Source organism: Gossypium hirsutum, chromosome A12 (assembly GCF_007990345.1).
Source record: "Gossypium hirsutum isolate 1008001.06 chromosome A12, Gossypium_hirsutum_v2.1, whole genome shotgun sequence".
In the NCBI taxonomy this organism is placed as follows: domain Eukaryota; kingdom Viridiplantae; phylum Streptophyta; class Magnoliopsida; order Malvales; family Malvaceae; genus Gossypium; species Gossypium hirsutum.
The window spans coordinates 73,365,563-73,386,379 of NC_053435.1; the positions used below are offsets into that span (position 1 = coordinate 73,365,563).

General features: G+C 32.0%; 1 protein-coding gene across 1 annotated transcript; it reads left to right on the forward strand.

Annotated features, from left to right (window-relative positions):
* The first annotated feature begins 8,174 nt into the window (after positions 1 to 8,174).
* On the forward strand, positions 8,175 to 11,026 carry LOC107927260 (L-ascorbate oxidase). The gene is made up of 5 exons (XM_016858298.2): positions 8,175 to 8,781; positions 8,867 to 8,959; positions 9,044 to 9,256; positions 9,336 to 9,524; positions 9,911 to 11,026. The coding sequence occupies exons 1-5, from the start codon at positions 8,518 to 8,520 to the stop codon at positions 10,859 to 10,861; spliced, it is 1,710 nt and encodes a 569-aa protein (XP_016713787.1). The 5' UTR covers positions 8,175 to 8,517; the 3' UTR covers positions 10,862 to 11,026.
* Positions 11,027 to 20,817: the final 9,791 nt, after the last annotated feature.

Genomic DNA, 20,817 nt, shown 5'->3' on the forward strand with positions numbered 1-20,817 from the left:
TGGAAAAAGGTACTCAGGTTTGGCCGTAAGGGCAAGTTGAGCCCGAGATTCATTGGGCCGTACGAGATCTCCGAACGAGTTGGTCCGGTTGCGTATAGATTGATTTTGCCCCCTGAGCTTGAAAAGATTCACGACGTCTTTCATGTTTCGATGCTTCGACGCTATCGATCTGATCCATCGCATATAATTAGCCCATCAGAGGTTGAAATTCAAGCCGATATGAGTTATGAAGAAGAACCGATACGTATCCTAGCTCGTGAAGTGAAGGAGTTGCGAAACAAAAGGGTTCCGTTAGTGAAGGTGTTATGGCTCAAACATGGGATCGAGGAAGCTACTTGGGAAACCGAGAGCTCGATGAAAGAACGATACCCAAACCTATTTACCGGTAAGATTTTCGGGGACGAAAATTTCTTAAGTGGGGGAGAGTTGTAACAGCCCAAAATTGACCCTAGTCGGGAAGTGGTTTCGGGACCACAAAACCGAGTCATAAAAATAATTAATTTCCATATTCTATGCTTATTATGTGTGTACATGAGTATGTGGAAGTTTCATTCTCCAATTTTGCCAATTGCATGAGAAATTATTAAATAGGGATCGATATGAGACATGGTGAAAATATGATAGGCTAATTTAAAATGGTCTATTAATGCATGTTGCGAAAATGATGGGTTTGCATGTCAAATTACCCAAAATTTGAGCTAGTGGTTGGCCATGCTATGGGTGGAAACATGTTGGGAACATGTTGGCCTAGTGAGGTATGTAGGAAAAAAATAAAATAAGGAATATGGGTAATAAAGAAAGGAAAAACAAAAAAAAATGAGTGGTTGTTCCCCCCCCCCTTGTCGTGAGCTAAAGAAAGGAAAAGAAAAACTTGTTCATCCTTTTTCATCCTCTTTTGACCGAAAATTCTAAGGGAGGAGGAAGGAGTTCTTGCTTCATGTTTGGTTTGGAAGAGAATTAGGAGGAAGTTTGGCCATGCATGTAACTAGATTGAGGTATGTTTGATATTATTCTTTGAGATTCATGTATATTTTAAGTTGTAAGTTTGAAATCTACCTAGCCATGGTTCAAACTTTGTTAAATGATGGAGATGATATTCGGCCATGCATGTTACATTCTTGGTTGGTATTTTGATGTTTGATGTTGTGGTGATGAGGCATGAAGATGAGTTAAGATTCGGCCTAGGTGGAGTTTGTGTTAATGCCATTGCATGCTAAATATGAAGCTTGTTAATGATGCATGTGATGGTGGATTGATGATTCTTGAATCTCTTTTTTTTAGCATTTTTGAGTGAGAACATATGTGCATTGGTTGCTAGATGGGGAAGAATCGGCTAGCAAGTTGTGTGCTAAGGCCGAATATAATTTTTGTAGGTTAATGAGTAATGCATGTGCTAAATTGATGGAAAGGGAGAGGATGCTTTACTAGTGTATAAATGATATAAAGATTTTAGAAATTATTTTTTTGGTTAGGTGTATGTATGATTAGGTATATTCGGCCATATGAGTAAATATATAGATGATGTTAAAATTGATTATGTATAATGGGCCATATAGGGTACACATTGTGATATTAACTTTGATTCTCTATAATTGATCAAGTGGGTGATTAGTAAGGGTGATTGCCGAATATACTAACATACATATGCATGTGTAATTGGATTGTAAATATTTAGCAAGGCGGTTAAACTAGTTGATTTATTGATTAAGCTCAAGGAGTTAAAGGAGGAGAATCGAGCAAAGGCAAAGAAAAGATCATCGAGTAGCCGAGTTGGAACCATCTTACCCAACACAAGTAAGTCATTAAGCATATCTTTGGTATTGATTAAAGGATCGTAATACCTACACCATTGTGTTTAATGAGATGAAATGTATACAAATGAATATGTAAGTAGAGATGAAATTTGTCGAATGTAAAAAGGAAGTGAAGCCTATTGAGTGGCTGGTTTTCGGCACTAAGTGTGCGGGCAATAAGTGTTCACGGTCATGAGATTGGCACTAAGTGTGCGGGTTTAAATTGTACAGCACTAAGTGTGCGAGTTTAAAGTACATGGCACTAAGTGTGCACGGTTGATTGTTAAGCACGATGTGTGCGAACCCAATATATATTTTCTATAAATTATTTACATTAAGGGTGCGACTTTACCGAGTCGATTTTGGACAGCGGAAAAGGTAAGTGTGCGAACTTGAAATGCATGGCACTAAGTGTGTGAGTTTAAAGTGCATGGCACTAAGTGTGCGCGGTTGATTATTGAGCACTATGTGTGCGAACCCAATATATATTTTCTATAAATTATTTACATTAAGGGTGCGACTTTACCGAGTCGATTTTGGACAGCGGAAAAGGTAAGTGTGCGAACTTGAAATGCATGGCACTAAGTGTGTGAGTTTAAAGTACATGGCACTAAGTGTGCGCGGTTGATTATTAAGCACTATGTGTGCGAACTCAATATATATTTTCTATAAATTATTTACATGAAGGGTGCGACTTTACCGAGTCAATTTTGGACAGCGGAAAAGGTAAGTACCTTGAGTTCATGGCTAATAGGCGCTATGTTTATATTTGGAGTTGAGCTTGGTAAGTTTTGAACCTATGTGACGATTATAGTTGAAGTCACGTACATAAGGTTCATTGTGGAATAGGTGAAAGTTCGTTTAATTGTATGATTATAACGAAAATAAAATGATGTATGAAAGGCCAATGTAGGACTTGGTATGAGATTGAACCATAGGGTTTAAGGAACTATGGTATAGTTTGGTATGGATGGAGTACTTAACCTCATTTCATTGTTTCCTGTTGTGATAATTTTATTAATGGATGGTTGTGGAATGCTTATGGCTTACTGAGTTATATACTCATTCGGTGTTTGCTTGTCACCTATTCTAGGTTTCTTGGACTCGTCTCTTTTTGCGTGATCGTGCCGTCGTCGAAGTCATCACACCGGCTAGCAAGTTTTGGTACTTTCTTCTTAGTCGGCTTAGGAGAACATTTCGGCATGTATAGGCTATTATGTTGTGTTTGAACTTTGGTATGTAAACTTTTAGCCATGCGAAAATGGCATAAATGTTCGGTTGGGTTTGGTTTCATAACGATAGGTCGTAAATCTTGATAATTCGACCTTTTTATGCCATATGTCATGGTTGATTATTTTGGTGTTAAAATTCATGATATGGCAATAGTGTAGTAGGGGGATGTTTGACAATGATTAGCCTTTGGCATGGCTAGTCATGATCATAATTTGTGATATGTATGACGAATTACTAGTTAGATCAAGGAGAAATCACGAAATGGGCATAGTTGCTTTCGTAACAGATGCTGGCAGCAGCAGTGACGTGAGATTGAAAAATCACTAAAAATATTAGGAGTGGAATTAATTGATGAATAAATTATGTATTCGAAGCTCGATGAGTCTATTTTCATATAGAAGCAACGAAAAGATCATATGGACAGTATGTTAAGAGATATTCAGGTTCTCGTGAGACAGGGCCAGAACGGTTTCTGGATTCCCTGTTCCGACTTTGGAAATTCATTATAAATTAACCAGAGACAATTAGGAGTCATACCATATATGGATAGATTCCTCTCTGAGTCTAGTTTCTATAGAAACAAACGGCATCAGTATTGAAGCTCTGTGCAGGGAGATATCCAGGTCGTAATGCGCAAAGGTCAGTGTAGTCGATCCCTGTAACATGGGAGACTTTGACTAATAAACTGTACTAATTGGCCTGACCAAAAATTCTAGAAAAAAATATGTAGATGGGCATATGAGTCTAGTTTCAGGGAAAAATCACGAAACTGATTTTCGAGTTGTGAAACTCAAGATATGATTTTTAAAGCGACTAGTATGCAGATTGGCAGTGTCTGAGAAATATTTTTATAAAGGGTTTAAAGTCTGTTAACATCTCGTGTTCGACTCCGGTGTCGGTCTCGGGTTCGGGGTGTTACAGGTACTATAATAATATTGGTTGTATTAATCAGTATATATTGTTTTGGTTTTAATTCGGTATTAAAGTTTATGTTTGTTTTAGTTAAAAATTTTGTAACATCTCCAACTCGATTTAGACGTTAAGTCTAAATTCAGGAGATTACACCGGCCACCGAAATGGACTAGTATGATCGAAGACTTTATAAAACAGACATACTTAAATATTCATTTTACTTTAGAGGAAACCTTAGTTAATTTTCAATTTATTCACTACTCAAAATTTTTTATAACCTAGCAGCGGAAAAAGTGATATCTAATTTATTTTTAACAAAAACTGAAATTCATGCATAATTAATTATTATTCATATTTCGACATCTTAAATTCAAATTAAATGATATGCATGCTATATAAAATAAAACTGAAATCCTAAGTCCCATGTCAAAGTTTAATAATAAAACAATACAGTTTCTGTAGAACAGAAAATGCGAATTATAAACTTAAAATACTTTAATTAAATATTTAAAAAATGTTCTGAGCTGAGAGCCTCCGAATGTCATGTCTATTTCCTAACTTGGTGGGTTATCTATAGAGACGGAAATAAAAAGGGAGTGAGTTATGAAGCTCAGTGTGAGTTCCATCACAAGAAAATCAATGCTAACAATCAATAAAACATACTATATAACAAAACATAGAATGAGCACCATCAATTATCGATTCAAAGTTCACAGTTTATGTTTGCACGTGTTCGTGTATGGCTACGCAATTTCAATATATAAAAAAAAAGGTCCTACCTAACTCTGCTACACACCACAATGAGAGTTCCCCTGAGCTCTAACTACTTACACATCGGGTTGTAGTTTAACCACCAATAGTTTGTAGATAAACTACCAATGGATGTGGACACATAGCAAAATCCTGCAGATGGAATCTACCTCTAGCTGTGGATACACAACAAAAATCTCGTAGATACAATCTGCCTTAAGATGTGAAAACACAACAAAATCCTACAGTTAGAATTTGCCTCTAACTGTGGATGGACAACAAATATCTCACAGATAGAATCTGCCTCTGGCTATGGGTACCAAGCAAATTTGCAGATAAACTGTCAATCTTCCTTCGTATATATCGTCCCACCCCATGCAATGTAATGTGGCATGCTTAGATCAATGTGATAACATTTAATGGGCTTATAATAGATCAATTGGTAGCAATTAATATGCTTATAATAGATCAATACGATAGTACTTAATATGCTTATAACCGGTCATACAATTGCAATTAATATGCTTATCATAAATCAATTCAGTAGCAAAAGACATGTTTTATGATATGTTCCGTTTAACGGTAACTTAAGGCATGCTGATCATACGATCCGTAATATATATGCAATAGGCATATATTATTCACATATCATACAAATACAGTAATAATTCAGACATTCAAATCATGAATTCTAGTACACATATTATTAAGGGTTCAATTGAGAGAAATAAAGCTCTAAAATAGTTTGGGACTATTCAGAGACTAAACTGAACAAATCAAAAAATTTTGAGCAAAACTACAAAGCAGGGGTCACACGGTCGTGTAGCTTAGCTGTGCAAGAGGCTATAGGCCATGTGGAAGGGTTACACGACTGTGTAACAAACTGTGGTCGTGTGGCAAATGTAAAAATTAACCTACAGGGGAGACACGGTTGTGTGGCAGAGGGTTCTCGGCCATGTGAGATTCAGACTAGTCTAGGGTTTTAGAGGTACATGGCTGTGTGAGGGGTCGTGTGGTCCACCCATGTAGCCCTATTCCTGGACAAGGTTTGCCCCAATTCACTTGTAAAAGAACACATTTTTCACTAGAAGCCTGAATGACATCCTTCACGATCAAATTTGTTTGATGCGCTTAAAGCAAGTTCAAACCTTTGATGAAAAGAAACATATGCTATCAACGGTGAACTCAAAATTCAATAGGAAATATGATTTGTATGGGATTGATTTTGATTTAAAAGGCAAATTAATTTCAGCAATGGAAAAAAAATATTATGCAAATAAGAAAATGAAAAGGAATAGGGAAAAGAAAACAAAATTTTGTTTGGTTTAGAAAAGAAAGCAAGAATTCAAATGTAATTTGGAAAAGTAGCTAAATACCTAGGGTTTTCAAACTTTAGGGGGTTGCATGTTAATTTACCTTTATTGTTGAAAATAAAAGGGAAATAGAGGGTGATTTGGGCGACTCAAACTCGGGTATGCAAGGGGGAGAAGCAAGCGTGTAACCATGAAGACTAAGCCTATTACTTCCTAAGTTTTCACTCCTAACAATACTTGTTTTAGTATGGTTTTCATCCTAGTTTGTTGAAAATAAAAGAGAAAAAAATAAGAGAGGAATGGCTTAAACCTAAAACCTCTAAAGAGTGCACTAACTACTTAACCATCAAGCCTAATTCATTTCTTAATTAATTATTTCAATTAACCTCCTATATTTTGGGGCGTGACAATTTCATTGCTTTTTGCCTTGTTTCAGTCAATATTGGTGAGCATCGGCTTGTACTAGCTGGTACAAGAACTTAATATTTTAAACCAACTTTTAAATTTTTTATCTTACCCATTTTAATTTTTATAAAATTATATTTAAATTAATAGTTATTAAATTAAATTATTCAACCTAATTAACAATTTTAAAACTTATATTTACATATAAATATATTTATATGAATGTAATTTATGTATATTTGCATGTATATAATATATAATATATTTTTATCACAATAATATATAATTTATTTAGAAACTAAAAATTAGACTACTAATATATATGTGAAAATATTTAATGTATACATAATTTTTTTAAAAATCTAAAAATTAGGCTACAAATATATGTATGTGTGTGAAAAATATTTAAAAAAATCAATAAATATGAAATGGTACACTAAAATACAGATACATACCAGCATTAAGACAAAAATGATATGTCCATTGGTACAGTAATGACTACCTTAATTATAACCCTATGAGTTTGGTTGACAATCCGTAACATTTTTTTTTAAATATTATAACCTAGTTTACATTCTCGTGCGATGCATGAATAAATTATGCATATTAACTTTATATTATTTTTATTTATTGGTTTTTGTATGACAACATTAATGAATTTCCTCAATAAAATAAAAAAGGTAATGTAATTCAAAATATTTTTAAAATTATATAACGAATTTAAAATTAGTTATATTAATTTTTTAATATTAAAATAATAATATTAAAATAGTGCAAATATTTTAATGGTTTGAATATTAATTTTAATTTATTATAATTTATATAATATTTATTAATATTTTTATAGGCTATTTATTTTATATATTGTTAAATTAATTTTTTTGCCATTAAAATTATTAAATTTTATTTTTAATATTATATTTAATTTTTCTCTAATTTAAACAATGAATGTAAGTTATTGCAGAATAAAATTATAATCTATGTGAAAATCAGTGTAATCTTTGATTACCTTGAGCTTAATATTTTTATTTTAATAAATATTCTAATCTTTGATTTTCTTTGACTAAATCTTTCTATTTCATTATGAAAATTTATGTTTATGGTAACTTATAATAAAAAAAATTTAATGAAACATACTAATTATAATTATCATACTAATGCGCCAAATGGAAACATATAAACTGTGCCATATAGGTTTTTGCTTCTTTTTTATTTTTTTTATAATCTCATATTACTATAGTGTATATATATTTATATATGTTGAATACTATGTATTTTGTTTAGTTTCTTTCATATATATATTTTACCAATTTAAATATTTCCATAATTTACTTTACATGTTTATATCTATTATGTAGTTAAATTAAATTTACTTTTGTTAAAAACTTATAAAATATATTATTTAATAAAAAATTAAGAAATTATTTTTATATTTAATAAAAATATTGTATTAAATAAAAAAATTAGACTAATCAATACTCAATGTTATACACATTACTTAAGGAAGACCCTTTCCCTTTTAAGATTTAACCATCATCATTTCGGAGGAATTGAACAGAAAATGCAGAGATACTTCCTTCATTTTGACCACACCAAAAAATCTGACAACTGAGTCAAATCTGTTTTATTATACAAGTCATCCAATTATACGCGGCTTTCATATAATTATCGCAAGTAGATATATGATATATTATAAAGATCAAGAAAAGAAAAGAAAGAGACCCATTAATAGAAAGGGCAAAGTCATTGAGGCTAATTCAAAAGAAGAAGTCATTTAGGCAACTTCTGCCTTGTTTTATTTTCTTTTATCACACTTCACATGATTTTTTTTTAAAGCTTAGAAAATGTTTAGTTTTTAAAAAGTCCACTGTCCAATTCATTTTTTTTCTGGGCAGAGTTTCTATGAAGTTTTCGTCTGGGATAGATACAGAAGACATTGACTTGGTCAATCTTCAATAGCATGCATTCGTTATAAAAAAAAAAAAAAAAGGGCACAAGTACCCATCGCTCTAAGGCAGCAATTTAAGCTCGATTTGAGAAAGCAACAACCACCCAAGTTTCCCCTCACTCACTCAATCCAATTCCTAGTATTTTGTTGGGGTTGTTGCGACATGGTTCCGGTCATGTTTCTGCTTTTAATACAACTTATAGCTTTGTTAAATGGTTATGGTGTTGAGGCAAGAATCCGCCAATATAAATGGGAAGTAAAGAACGAATTCAAGTCCCCTGATTGCTATAGGAAAATGGTAATAACCATCAATGGCCGAACTCCAGGTCCTACAATCAGGACTCAACAAAACGATACAATCATTGTTGAAGTTACAAACAGTTTATTTACAGAGAATACTGCAATTCACTGGCATGGGATCCGACAGGTTTTTCTTTTTTACTTTTTAATCTTTCAGCTCAACACTTGTGAAATTAAGTTGTGTTTTTATTTATTTATTTATTGTTTGACAGATTGGAACACCCTGGTTTGATGGGAGCGAAGGAATAACTCAGTGTCCAATTTTGCCTGGAACCACTTTCAAATACCAGTTTGTGGTCGACAGAGTAAGTTCGGGGAAATTTCAGAAGCTTATAGTCTAGAATCATAGACTGAGAGTTTGAAAACTTTTGTGTTTGAATTGAATGCAGCCGGGGACATACGTGTATCATGCACATTATGGAATGCAAAGAGATTCTGGGTTATATGGATCAATCATTGTGGGACTACCTGATGGGGAATCCGAACCTTTTGCATATGATTATGATAGGAACATCATCCTCAATGATTGGTACCATAACAGCACTACTGAACAAGCTGTTGGCTTGTCTAAAGTTCCTTTCCAATGGATTGGAGAGCCTCAGGTGAATATATCATTACCTGTTTTTCAAGTCAACAAGTGTTTTGGTGATGATTGTTTATGTAAGTTTGAAAAATTTTCAGTCTCTTTTGATCCATGGGAGAGGAAGGTTCAACTGTTCTAGTTTAAGTGTTCCAAGTTCAGATCCTGGCCTTTGCAATACCACAAACCCAGACTGCTCCCCTTTTAGATTAATAGTGGTCCCTGGAAAAACATATCGATTGCGAGTTTCCAGTTTGACCTCTTTGTCTGCTCTCAGCTTCCAGATTGAGGTAATGCTCGTCTTTCTTTACAATACAATCGATTCTTTTATTTTTATTTTTATTTTTAATTTTTGATGTTATAAAGCATATGAGACAGCTATAATAGCATTAGATTATACTTGAATTTTTTAAAATTTTTAAATTAAAAAACTATAATATTTTGATAATATTATTAGTCAGTAAGATTGAGGTTGTATTTCAAATAAAATTTATAAATTTAATTCCTTTTATTAAATATATTTTTCATTCAATAAATTAAACATGATTAATGTATTTTTATATTAAATTTAAAATTTTATTAAAGTAATATTTTAATTAAAATTTATTAATTTTACTAAAATTTGAGGAACACAAATTGTGAAAACTGCAAATTAAGTAATGGTTTATATATGCAGGGCCATAATTTGACAGTAGTTGAAGCGGATGGGCATTATGTTGAGCCATTTGTTGTGCAAAACTTGTTCATATACTCGGGGGAAACCTACTCGGTTCTAGTAAAAGCCGATCAAGATCCCACCACAAATTATTGGATCACATCAAATATTGTAAGTCGACCAGCGCCCAACACTCCTCCAGGTCAGGGAGTTTTGGTTTACTATCCAAATCATCCAAGGAGATCTCCTCCGACAATCCCTCCGGCAGCCCCCGTCTGGAACGACAGCCGCCCTCGGATGGCACAGAGTCAAGCCATTAAAGCTCGCCGTGGTTACATCCACATTCCTCCTGCAGTCTCCGACAGGGTCATAGTTTTCCTCAACACACAAAACGAGATAAACGGAAGAAGACGATGGTCGGTTAACAATGTGTCGTTCACGCATCCCCACACGCCTTACTTGATTGCACTCAAGCACAATTTAACCCAAGCTTTCGATCAAAACCCACCTCCCGATGGCTACGATTTCCTCAACTATGATATCTACGAAAGGCACCCAAATGCAAACACTACTTCAAGTAATGGAATTTACAGGCTGAATTTCAACTCCACTGTGGATATTATACTTCAGAATGCAAACACCATGAATCCGAAAAACAGTGAGACGCATCCATGGCATTTGCATGGCCATGATTTCTGGGTTTTAGGGTACGGAGAAGGGAAGTTCGATATGTTCAATGATCCCAACAAGTACAATTTGGTGAATCCGATTATGAAGAACACGGTGCCGGTACATCCTTTTGGATGGACGGCTCTGAGGTTTAAAGCAGATAACCCTGGGGCCTGGTCATTCCATTGCCATATAGAATCCCATTTCTTCATGGGAATGGGTGTGGTTTTCGCTGAAGGGATTGAGAAGGTGGGGAAGTTACCGTCTTCTATCATGGGGTGTGGTCAAACTCAAGGTCTTTAAATCATTCAATTTCAAAAGCTATGGTTTGACAATTATGTTTCAATACGAAAGGATGATATTATTCATTTACAGTAGCTTAATGCAAATTTAGTGATTTTATCTTAAATAGGATTTTCATCTTAATTTAAAATTTTTATAATAAAAATCATAAATTTAATATGAAAATATTATTTTAAAATTAAATTATTAAAAAAATAAAAATAACATAATATTATTGTTTCATACAATCCTTTTCCCCTTCCTCGTTATTCTTTTTCTTTTACACATGTGAATACTAAAATTTATTCTTAATTTGTTTCTAATAACTTTTTCTCATGTTTGTTGATTGTCTAAAAGAATTATTATATGTTATTCGAGTTCTATAATTGTAATTCGGTTGTCACTTCTAACTTTAAAAATTAAAAGAATAATATAGTTTTTAGGCTTGCTTTTGTAATTGTGTTTTTTTTATCTATATTCATTTTAATTTTTTAATTTAAAAAATATAAAAATTTGATGATATGACATTTTTATTATTTGACAATTAAAAAAATTTATATAGATTTTCAGTTGATGACGTGTACAATCTTTGAGTATCACATACAATATTTTAATAATCAAACTAGTTATTGGATTGCTCAGATAGTTGGTTCTTAATTTAATTGATTTGATCGGCTCAACTTCTAGATTAACATTAATTAAAAAATCATGATTTTTTTAAAAAATTATTAAATCGTTTCAAGTAATGATTTTGAATAGTTTTTGATTCAAGAGGTCAACCCCTTTGTTTAAACTAGTATACCGGTTAGTTCTCAGTCTAATCATTCCAACTGATCAATCTAGTCATATTCTAAGAATATTGGTCACATCATCAAATATTGACGGAATTCAAGTTTAATGACTAAAATGGATCTAATTATCAAGTGCAAGTAACAAAAGTGAACAAAAAAAAAATGTAGGTGCCAAAGTGGATTGAGTTACCAAATTTAAGGCCAAAAATTATATTATCCCAAAAAACCTGACATGTCATCTCATGTTATCTATATTATTATTTAAAGTTTTAGTTGAGTTATGATCACATTCAATCAAGTCCTAAATTAATTGTGAAAGTATCAAAACCCTAATATCTATATAAAGCTTTGACTACTTAATTGTGAAATTTTAAAAAAATTAGATAATATTTTTATAAAGTAACAAATATAACTTTGAGAATATTTTTATTTTTTTATATACAATTTAAAAAATACATACACATAAAATTTAAACTAAAAAACTTAAAATCTTCTATCCCTCAATTTTATCATTTTAACCCACTTACATTTAATTTCATATAAATTTATTACATATTTCTTCACCGATGGTTTTTTTTTTCGGAGGGAGGATAATTGCAGTAGACCGATTCAATGCATCAAATTTAAATTTTAATTGAAAAAGGTTATCACTTTAATTTAATAAAGTCAAACAACACCTACAAATTACGAAACGTGTTCGATAAAAGTGGATTAAGTCGAGATTTCTCTTATAACTTCAACTTCATCCAATCAACTCTTCAATTTTCTTTTTCTTTTTTCTTTTTTTTTTAAAAAAAAAACCTCGTTTTGTAGCTTCTTGCATACTAATGCTAATGGTAGCGAGTTTTTTAAAGTAAAATGTCCAACCAAGTGGACCGAAGTCCAGGCACTACATTAAGGGGAGGCACTAGTAAATTGTTTCTTAGTCCTTCTAAAACATTTGAATTTTTAAGTTAATATTATGATTAAATTGTACTTCAATTTTTTTAAGATGGTAAATTTTTGTTATAACTCTTTTTAAAAAAAATGAAATAATATATTAATACAGTAATAATCTTGATTCCCTAAAGTATATTTCTCTCTTCGTCCCTGTCAAAGACTAAAACATGTTGCACCCGTCCCTCTCTATGATTTCAAAAGGCAAGCTTCTGATATTTTTAGTTTTAATTTGTTCAATATTTTCATGTATTATTTTATTATAAAAATAAATTTTAAGTTTATAAGTTTAAAAAATCTTAAGAAAAAAAATCAACCAAGTTTCTTGACTTAATTTGCATTAATTGAATTGTTATAGGTAATTTAATAAATCAATTAAGTTCATTAATAAAAACTATCAATGAACCAAAGTGACCACTAAATTTCGCTAATGGAGTTGACAAAATTCCTCTCACAGCGTCCACTGAGATTGATGCTGATGTATAGCATACAGCCATATCAATAAATATTAAAAATTATAAAAAATTTTGAAAATTTCATAACATTATAAAAATTATAAAATAATTATAACTATTTTTAAATATCTTAAGAATTATAAAGAATTACAGAGAATTCTTCAAAAATACTATAAAAATCTAAAATTCTAAAAACAAACTATTTTTTTTAATTTACAAAAATTCTAAAAATTATATTAAGGTTTCAGTGAATATAAATTATTGTTTTTCCTAAAAACAACTTGCATATTTTAAAAGAATATTTCTGTCAAATTCCACAACTAAGTATTAGTCACTACTAACCTTGCATGCACTTGTTAATTAATTCACTCCACGCATAATGATTTCTTATCATAAAATCACTTGTTTTACAAGTTTCACTAATACAGGAATATTATTCAATTTAGTCCCTCAAGCTAGTATATCATGCACACATGAACTTGTTTACATTTCCAACTTTCCTTTCACTTAACATATCACTCTCACTTTAATTCTTATAAATTATAAATATTGTTTCTCATGGGTTCCTTCACACTAATAATATTATTTTATCATATGCTTCACTTCAATCCTTTGAAAAATAAATAGATGTCACTTCCTTTGTTTCACTTTTTTCTTTTTCTCACTTTTGTTACTTCTTTTCCTTTGTTCACAATTCTTTTACTTCTTTTCCTTTGTTCACAATTCTTTCATCACTCTATTTCTTTCTCTTTTCACTTTGATTTCTTCACTTTTTTAATTTTCTCTCACCTCCATCCATGAACTCTAACAAGAAAACTAAGCTTTTTATGTTGTTAGGCACTTGATTTCACATGAAAATTTACTTAAAAATCAAAGGTCTTGGGTATTGACTTGTAATTTGAATTAAGAAGGATCAAATTGAAAGAAAACCAAAATTTCCTTTCTTCTCTTCTTGTGGGATGTGTATATGAATGGGAAATATGAAGAATTTTCTTCATTTGTTTTAATAATTGTCTTAATAAAATAATAAAAATATCTTAAGATAATAATTTCAATCCAATGGTTAAAATTTCTTCTAACTTTCCATCAAAATTCAAGGCTCAAAGCCAAAATTTCTTGAATTAAAAAATATTATTAACATAATTATCTTTAATCAATGCCTATATTAATTCCCACATTATCAATCAAAATCAATAGCTCAAATTTAATACACATGTACAAAGGCATTTTTGGTGTTTTTTGCTAAAAATTATATCATTTGAAAAATGTTCATTTTGCCCTTAATAATCTTTAACATTTGCTTTTGAGTCATTTTCACTTTTGGTAAAATTATAACTTTAGTCCTTCAACTTTTCTACTTTTCAATTTAACCCTTAACTTTTGAAATTTTATGATTTGAACCTTCACTTTTTACAACTTTACAATTTAGTTCATGCTCCAGATTAATATCTCATGACATATCACTTATTCAAATTCCTTTGACATCTATCAACCTTCTCTACCATCACTAATATACTTTATTTCATTTAACCTAGAAATCCACTATGCATGTTCTCAATTTAGTACCACTTATGTAGCATAGTGGTTTTAGGGGTGTTACAACTACTATAAGGGATGGTAAAGAAGAAAATCATAGTGTATTTACTAAGTTCTTTGAGCTTAACACATTAGTGGTTTAAAATGTGTAGGTAGAAGATCCATTTCGAGAATATAAAGATCGTTTCCTGAAGAATCACATTTACGCAAGAGGTTTGAAGGGCATAGACAATTTAGTTTTGTAATAATTGAATTAGAGGAGTTCGAAATGGCATGCACATAGACTAAGTGTATTATATGTCAAATTTGTAAGCTTTATAATGTGTATAAGTTAAGATAAATTGTGTTGCTTATTTGATTATGTTTTCAAAGATGAAATACTGCTCAAATCAGTTTTGATGTTGTTTTAAAATGATTTGGAACTTAGTGGTCTAATTTGTTAATGTTTGGGGATGATTTGAAGTGCTTATGAATGGCTGTCGGTGTGCATATGTTGAAATATGCAAATATATATATGAAAAGAAAGTGTGGTGTGTACTATAACTGTACAGGTGAAATTGTAAATATATGTGTTACAATGAAATACCGAAAGTATTTCAAGTATCAAACCCAAAGGCGATTGTGCGAAATATAGCAAAGAACATAAGTAACATGCGAGAGAGCCTATTGAATTATTAAAGCAACAACTTTATACGACAATCCAAAACAAGTGCTTTTCTAAAATGTCCTAGAAAGCAATTAAGCATTAAAACTCTTAATTAAAGGAAAATAATAAAGGCAACAATGGTGACCAGTTAACCTTCATGTTAGCAATGAATTTACGTCTAAGGGACCCAATTGATAATTTCCTCACTCAAAAAATTTATCCCCTCGATCTCAATTTTATCAAATAATGAACTTAATCCAATTACCCTCTTAATCTCACTCAATTAAGCTAAACTAAATGAATTATTACACGATAGATTCTCCTTTCAATCTCACTTATCTAAATTTCCACCTAAAGTTATCAATTTTAAGTTTTACAGTTTATTCAATTTACTCGAAATTATTCAATTAAACATTTAGACATAAGTTCACATGCTAACAATCTAATTAACCAATCACTCAATTAATTTAAAACATACCTATAGCACAATTAAACAAATAAAACAATTTCATACATTTAAAACTAATTAAAGTGATGAAATTGAAAAGGTTAATAAATGCTTAGTAATATGTAGGAAATTCTTGATTCCGAAGGTAGAAATGCTTCAATCCAAAGAAATTCCTTGAAAACCTAATATTGATTTCACCAATTGAAAATGAAAAGTATATGAAATTGAAAAGTTTAAGAGTACTAATCTAGAAATTACAAACCAATCCCTGTACTATTTAACCTAGAAAATTCCAATAGATATTCTAAAAGTTCAAACTTAAAACAATATTCTAACACTAATTCACCACCCTAATAGGTGAGTTTAGATTGGTATTTATAGGCTTAGAAATAATAATCCTTCAATTACAACTTTGTCCCTAACATTAAATCTAAGCACGATAAGTTTAACAAAAATTTATTCATATTTCCCTTTTCAATCTTGGCTACTTTGACTATTACAAACTCAATGTTGTGACGTTGGGAAGGTGTGGTTGTGACACAGCTACTCAAAGGACCCTAGGCCGTGACACCACAGGTTCGATATCGAGACCCTGCAAGTCAATGGCCTTGGTCTCCTTGGTCCATCTCAGAGGCTATGTCATGATATCATAGGCCCGATGTTGCAACCTTGCAAGTTAGGGAGCTTGGTGTTGCAACACCACAAGTCTAGTGCCGTGAACCTTAAAGCTTCTTGAGGTGGCTTCTTTAGCTTGGTGGAGTAGGCAATGTCGCAACATCAGGAATTGGTGTCGTGACTTTGTAGTCAGAGAACTCCAGGTTGTGACATTAATCTCCTGATATTGCAATGCCACAACTACTTGTTTGCTTCCTTCCTCATTCTTCCTTGGTTAAGTCTCTAAAAATGCCTTAACCACACATAAAGCTCAAATGGGCATTTAATTGAGGTTTTTATTCATAAAAACATCAAATAAGCTAAAAATTTCTTTTAAAGTAAATTCTAATCTCAGTATGGAAAAATGATAAAAAAGGGGGCTTAAACAACTACTAGAACACAAGCTCTTTAAGTACAAAAAGTACTTAATTTTATATTGAAATATGACGTATCAATGAACAACTTTTCAAGCCCCTACATCTATGTATCAAAACCTTGGTTAGAGGTATTGGTACATACAAGTCAATTGCTTAAATGCTACAATAATTGGTGGATGTATTGGTACATGGGAGAAAGCTATCGATACATATCCTTCAATGCCTATAAAAGTATATTTTTTATGTCTTAAAATGATCCCAGATGGTGCCCAAATGTTTTCATCTTGTAACGGCACTTTAGGAAAGGTCTAAAAGGTTTATAAGACCTTGAGAAGGTTTGTAAAATGATCAAAAGTATAATTTTTTTTTAAGAAAAAATGTAAAATTTTAAGTTATTGAAACACCCGAAAGTTAGCTTTATATATTTAACATGATCAAGTATTTAGAAAGTGATTCAAAATAATTTTTACAAGTGTTTTAACCTATACATGTTGACATTTGTCCAAAGAGGTTTATATTAAGTTATTTTGAACAATGACTGATGGTCACTAAACTAACCAAAATTATGATAAAGGCAAATGCACCTATCAAATAATATTATAGCTGAGAATATCTTATCCACAAGGACTAAAAGTAATAGTAATGACTGTTTTTCTATTATTTAGCCGACAAATTAATAGGATTGATTTTAATCTAAAATTAAGTAAACTAATTTCTAAGAGTGCAATAGAGAACGAATTAAAAAAATAATAGAATAACTAATGAGATAGACAACACCCAAGAAAGAATCCACCTAGACTTCACTTATTATTCTGAATATGAATTAAACGATTTATTCACTTGTGCCTTGATCCATAGAAATCCCTAAATTATGTTAATATCTCTTTCAAAAGTAAAAACAACTGACTCTAGGTTGATTAATTAAAATCTCTTTCTAATTAAAACTCCTATTGTCACATTAACTCGATCTATGGATTCCCCTATTAGATTTGACTCTAATCCAATAGATTTATGTCATCCTATTTCTAGGATTGCATGCAACTTTACTCAATTATGCTAGATCTACTCTTAAACAAGGACTTTTGCTCCACTGAAATAATCACATTAAGCATGAATTAATATCCTAAAAATATTAAAACACGAAATAAATATACATAATTGAGAACAAGAATCAAATATTTATCATGTAATTCAGAAATCAAATAATAAGATTCATATAGATTTCATCTTCCCTAGGCATCTAGGGAATTTAGTTTATAATCTGGAATAATATCATTTCAAAGTTAGGAAAACAACAAGACATAAAGAAACCCAAGAAAACTTATAAAGAAATTAAATGGAGATCTTCAATCTTGGAGGAGATCTGCTTCTAAAATGAATCTGATGGTGTTCTTCGAGTCTTTTCTTTGTTCTTCTCTACGTCCTCCTTTAGGTCCTATTCTACTATGTATTTATAAACTTTAGAATGTTCAAAAAGCCTAAAAATTGGGTTTTTTCACGTGTTTGGGAAACAAGGAGTCATATCAACATAGGCTGGCACATGGGCGTATGGCCAGCCCGTGTAGCTCACACAGGCATGTGCCCTACCCGTGTGGCCTGTGTGCCCTACCCGTGTGGAAATGCCATGGCTGTGTGGCTCCTGAAGATAACTCTTTTTATCCAATTTTGGCCCCTTTTTCTCTCATTTCCCTTCCCTATGCTCACCTAAGTATAGAAACATAAATTTAAAGGATTAGGAGCATCAAATTCACTAATTTAGATAATAAATCATCCAAAAATGTGTTAATAATGGGATTAAAAATGTAACACCCCGAACCCGAGGCCGTCGCCGGAGTCGAACACGAGGTGTTAACAGACTTCAAACCACTTAAAAAAAATTTCCCAGACAAGCTGCCAGTCTGCGTACTAGTCACTTTAAAAATCATATCTTGAGTTCTGAAACTCAAAATCCAGTTCCGTAATTTTTTCCTGAAACTAGACTCATATGCCCATCTACATATTTTTTTCTAGAATTTTTGGTCAAGCCAATTAGTACAGTTTATTAGTCAAAGTCTCCCATGTTACAGGGATAGACTACACTAACCTTTGCGCATTACGACTTGGATATCTCCCTGCACAGAGCTTCAATACTGATGCCGTTTGTTTCTATAGAAACTAGACTCAGAGAGGAATCTATACATATATGGAATGACTCCTAATTATCTCTGGTTAATTTATAATGAATTTCCAAAGTCGGAACAGGGAATCCAGAAACCGTTCTGGCCCTGTCTCACGAGAACCTAAATATCTCTTAACATACTGTCCATATGATCGTTTCGTTACTTTCCTATGAAAATATATTCATCAAGGTTCGTTTACATAATTTATTCATTATTTAATTCCAATCCTACTATTTTTAGTGATTTTCCCAAATCTACATCACTGCTGTTGCCAGCATCTGCCTTTAAGGTAGACTTTACCTATTTCATAGTTTCCATGATTCAACTAGCCCTTTTAGCATAAATAGCACAAATTATGATAGTGATTAACCATTCCATACCAAATGATTATAACATTATGCTCAAACATATATAAGCCATTTTCGCATGGCTATATACATTAACCAAAATATTCTTCCGCCACTAGTCTATTTTATACATGCCATAAGATAATCCAAAACATAGCAGTACCAAACAGTGGATAGTGATAGTGTGACTAGTTGCTGACGATCCCCGAGCCTGTAGCTTCGCAATGAGATCTATCAAACAGAGGAAACAGAGTAAACGGAGTAAGCATTACAATGCTTAGTAAGTTTTAAGCAGTGTCAACAGATAACAATCAAATTATAACGTAGTTGTTCGTATTTTTATTTCACTCTTCCTTCGGGCATACCATCCCTTTACCGAATATGCACATCTCATCATATACAATAGGCAGATAAACTTTCACATAAAAGTGAGCTCATGTGACATAGATATATCGTATGATTTCACATCACCTCTCACACTGATCCGATGTCACATAATCATAGGAATAGTCTCATAGATTGCTCTCGTATGCATCACATAACTACCTTATGATTTAGTGCAAATCAAGCTCATATATAAACTTGGAGTACATACCTGTTTAACCTTTCGCATTGAATATATTTATAAGCAATTCTTATTACGAAGTCTTACCCGGACATAATCTCCACACGAAGTTATCGGGTCTTACCCGGACAAAATTCCCACACGTAGTCATCGGGTCTTTAGAGCTCGGATATAGTACGAGCACGAAGCTTACGGGCATTAATCAGTGATAATATTCTCGCATAAAGCCTGCGGGGTTTTAACCCGGATATAGTACTGACACAAATGCCCTTCGGGACTTATCACATTTATGCACTTTCACATCCATCACGTTGGCCACTCGGCCCCGTCACATATATGCACTTTCACATTCATCACATCGGCCATTAGGCCTTATCACATATATACACTTTCACATTCATCACATCGGCCATTAGGCCTTATCACATATATACACTTTCACATTCATCACATCGGCTATTAGACCTTACTATCATTTCATATTCGAATACTCATAAACTTACAATATCACGATTTAGAATTCAAGTATGGGTTTAATCAATAGCTTATGAGCAACTAAAACAAGTTTATCAAGGTTCACAACATAATCTCAAATTCAGCACAAGCTGTTTTTCCTGAGAAATAGTCACTAAATTATTTATAACTGGAGCTACAAAACTCCAAATCACTTTCCGTTAATTTTTCCTGAATATACACTCTCATATCTTCCATCCATAAAATTTCCAGAATTTTAGGTTTGGCCAATCAATACCGGATTTTTCTTAAAGTTTCCCCTGTTTCACTGTTTGACTAATCTGACCACTCTTCACTACGAATAAAATTTCTCATTTTACTGAATTCAAAATGTGTTGTATTTGATTTCATTTGAAACTAGACTCATTAAGGAGTCTAAGCATATAAATTTTATCTTATAACCATTTTTGTACAATTTATAATGATTTTCTAAAAACAGAACAGAGGATTACAGTGTCATTCTGCGCTGTCTCACACAACTTTAAGTATCTCATTATCAGAAATTCCTTTGCTTACACGGTTTCTTTTATAAGAAACTAGACTCATTAAG